The sequence below is a fragment of the Gavialis gangeticus genome, unplaced genomic scaffold (assembly GCF_001723915.1).
Source record: "Gavialis gangeticus isolate Ggan-Ray unplaced genomic scaffold, GavGan_comp1, whole genome shotgun sequence".
NCBI classification, from domain to species: Eukaryota; Metazoa; Chordata; order Crocodylia; family Gavialidae; genus Gavialis; species Gavialis gangeticus.
Window position 1 is genome coordinate 46,425,710 of NW_017728993.1, and position 2,087 is coordinate 46,427,796.

Here is a 2,087-nt window from a genome sequence, read left to right on the forward strand (position 1 = left end):
TAAAGCAGTAGTGTGCTTTTCCTTTTGTAGTGTTTATTTGCCCAGGAGGAAATGTTTGTGTTGTAGCCAGTGGGCCCACTCTTTGGTTATAAGTTATACTGGTGGACTGGAATGGACTATCAGGGGAGGTAGGATGTCCCAGTCGTGCCCAGGAGGAACATGGTGACTTTGAGCCCTTGCAGAGGCAGGGCTCAGGGCAGTTGGAGCCTAAGACCAAGGGGGCTGGAGTGCAAACCTGAGAGGGGCAATAACACGCATGACACCAAGAGAGCCAGACCATAACCCTGTGAGGGGTAGAGCTAGGGCTCACTCTGGGACCTTAGGGCAGCGTTCCTTTCCGTTAATTTGACTAATTACAACAAGACATGGCAGGTAAGAGGGAAAGAAAGAGATCTAGGAGGCCAGAGTGGGTGTAAGGGCTGTGTGGCCAGCAGGGGTGTCACAGCCACCCCTGGGGCCCAGTTCTCCTATGGTTGGTTTGAAGCTGATATTCAGTTTGTATATGTCCAACTTAGTGCTCATTGCTCTTGCACTATATGTTGCTTATTCTAACCTTGAATAAATTATAGTTAACACATTTTTATATTCAACATAAGTTGCTTTTTTAATTTTTGGAAAACAAAGTTTTAGAGAATCTCACTCTGACTTGAAATGTTGTATTAATCTATGGTAAACTTGGTGACTGCTACCAGTTATGTGTACTAAGGCTGGGAGTCGGTGATTTTTGTGGTCATTGCAAATTAACTTTTACGTATGAGATGTTTGCTCATTTGCCAGGTTTTATACTTAGAAAACATGTCAGGTTTGTGGACATGCTCCTGTCATTGCTTTTAATATTTTTATTTGTTTGCCACAACAGATTGCAGCTAAAAAAGCAGGGAAAGAATGTGTGGGTTTGTCAAATTGTAATTCATTATGTGAATTGTCTGTTATGCAAAGTGTCAAATAACTACCTACTAGCCTTTTCCTACAGACCTGTTCTAGATCCTGATCTTACAATGGGATCTGCAGTCCTCTAGGGTGGGACTGTTTTACCTTTTACAGTTTACTATTTGGAAACCTTAGTACCTTGAAAATAATTCAGTCTATACTGGCATTTGATATATTACATACCTTGTTTTTCTTTCATTACTGTTTCAGGAACATCATTTTGGCATTTGCTGGTACGCTAAGGCATGGTCTTATCCCCAATCTTCTTGGCCAGGGGATTCATGCCAGATACAACTGCCGTGATGCTGTGTGGTGGTGGCTTCAATGTATACAGGATTACTGTAAAATTGTTCCAAATGGTACAGACGTTCTCAGGTGTCCTGTTTCTAGAATGTATCCTAAAGATGACTCTTGTCCTCAGTCTGCAGGCACTTTGGTAAAGATAATTTATAATGAGCTGTTTACAACCATAAACATAACTGTAAATGAAACAGTTGCCCAAAACACTTTTATGGGTGTTTAGAGTCCTCCTTTTGGTCTTGTGGAAGTATACTATTTTTTGCAGCATTTATTATTCAGAAACAGTATTAAAAGGCTTTATAAATTAAATATTCTCCATCATTTTATGGTGCAATATGCTAAAATAGAAAAATGTTCCACATTTTAATAATTTCTAATACATTTGATGGCATGTATCACGTGTTTGGGTGGGGGAAGTTGAGCAGAGCTTTTTGAAAAAAGAAAGTTTATCATAAGTTTTAATTTTTTTTATTTTTGATTTCAAGATTTAAATACAATTCGGTCAGCACCAGTTGACAAAGATGCTGATTGGATGTCTGATGGTTTTATCATATATAATAAATTAAGTGTTGGTATCTGGACATTTCATTTAGCCTGTCTTTTTTTTTTCCCCATATCATCCAAACAATCCAGGATCAGCCATTGTATGAAGTAATACAGGAAGCAATGCAACAACACATGGAAGGTATACAGTTCCGAGAAAGGAATGCTGGTCCACAGATAGATCGGAATATGAGGGATGAAGGTAGGTAACTAGTTCCTGCCATCTAACTTATTCTATAGATTACTTAATATGAGACTAAAAATCAAGAAGGTAGTTCTTCCCCTCCCCCCCCCCCTTTTTAAGTTGTTTGGAA

General features: G+C 39.1%; 1 protein-coding gene across 3 annotated transcripts in view; it reads left to right on the top strand.

Moving 5' to 3' along the window:
* Positions 1–2,087, top strand: part of AGL (amylo-alpha-1, 6-glucosidase, 4-alpha-glucanotransferase) — a 65,301-nt gene that overhangs the window by 47,873 nt on the left and 15,341 nt on the right. For all 3 annotated transcript variants that reach the window (XR_002094700.1, XM_019501674.1, XM_019501672.1), the window contains exons 25-26: positions 1,141–1,366; positions 1,864–1,975. Coding sequence is in view for 2 of the 3 variants with exons in the window: in XM_019501674.1 (XP_019357219.1) it covers positions 1,141–1,366; positions 1,864–1,975 (338 nt within the window). In the remaining variant the exon portion in view is untranslated. The remainder of the gene's footprint in view (positions 1–1,140; positions 1,367–1,863; positions 1,976–2,087) is intronic.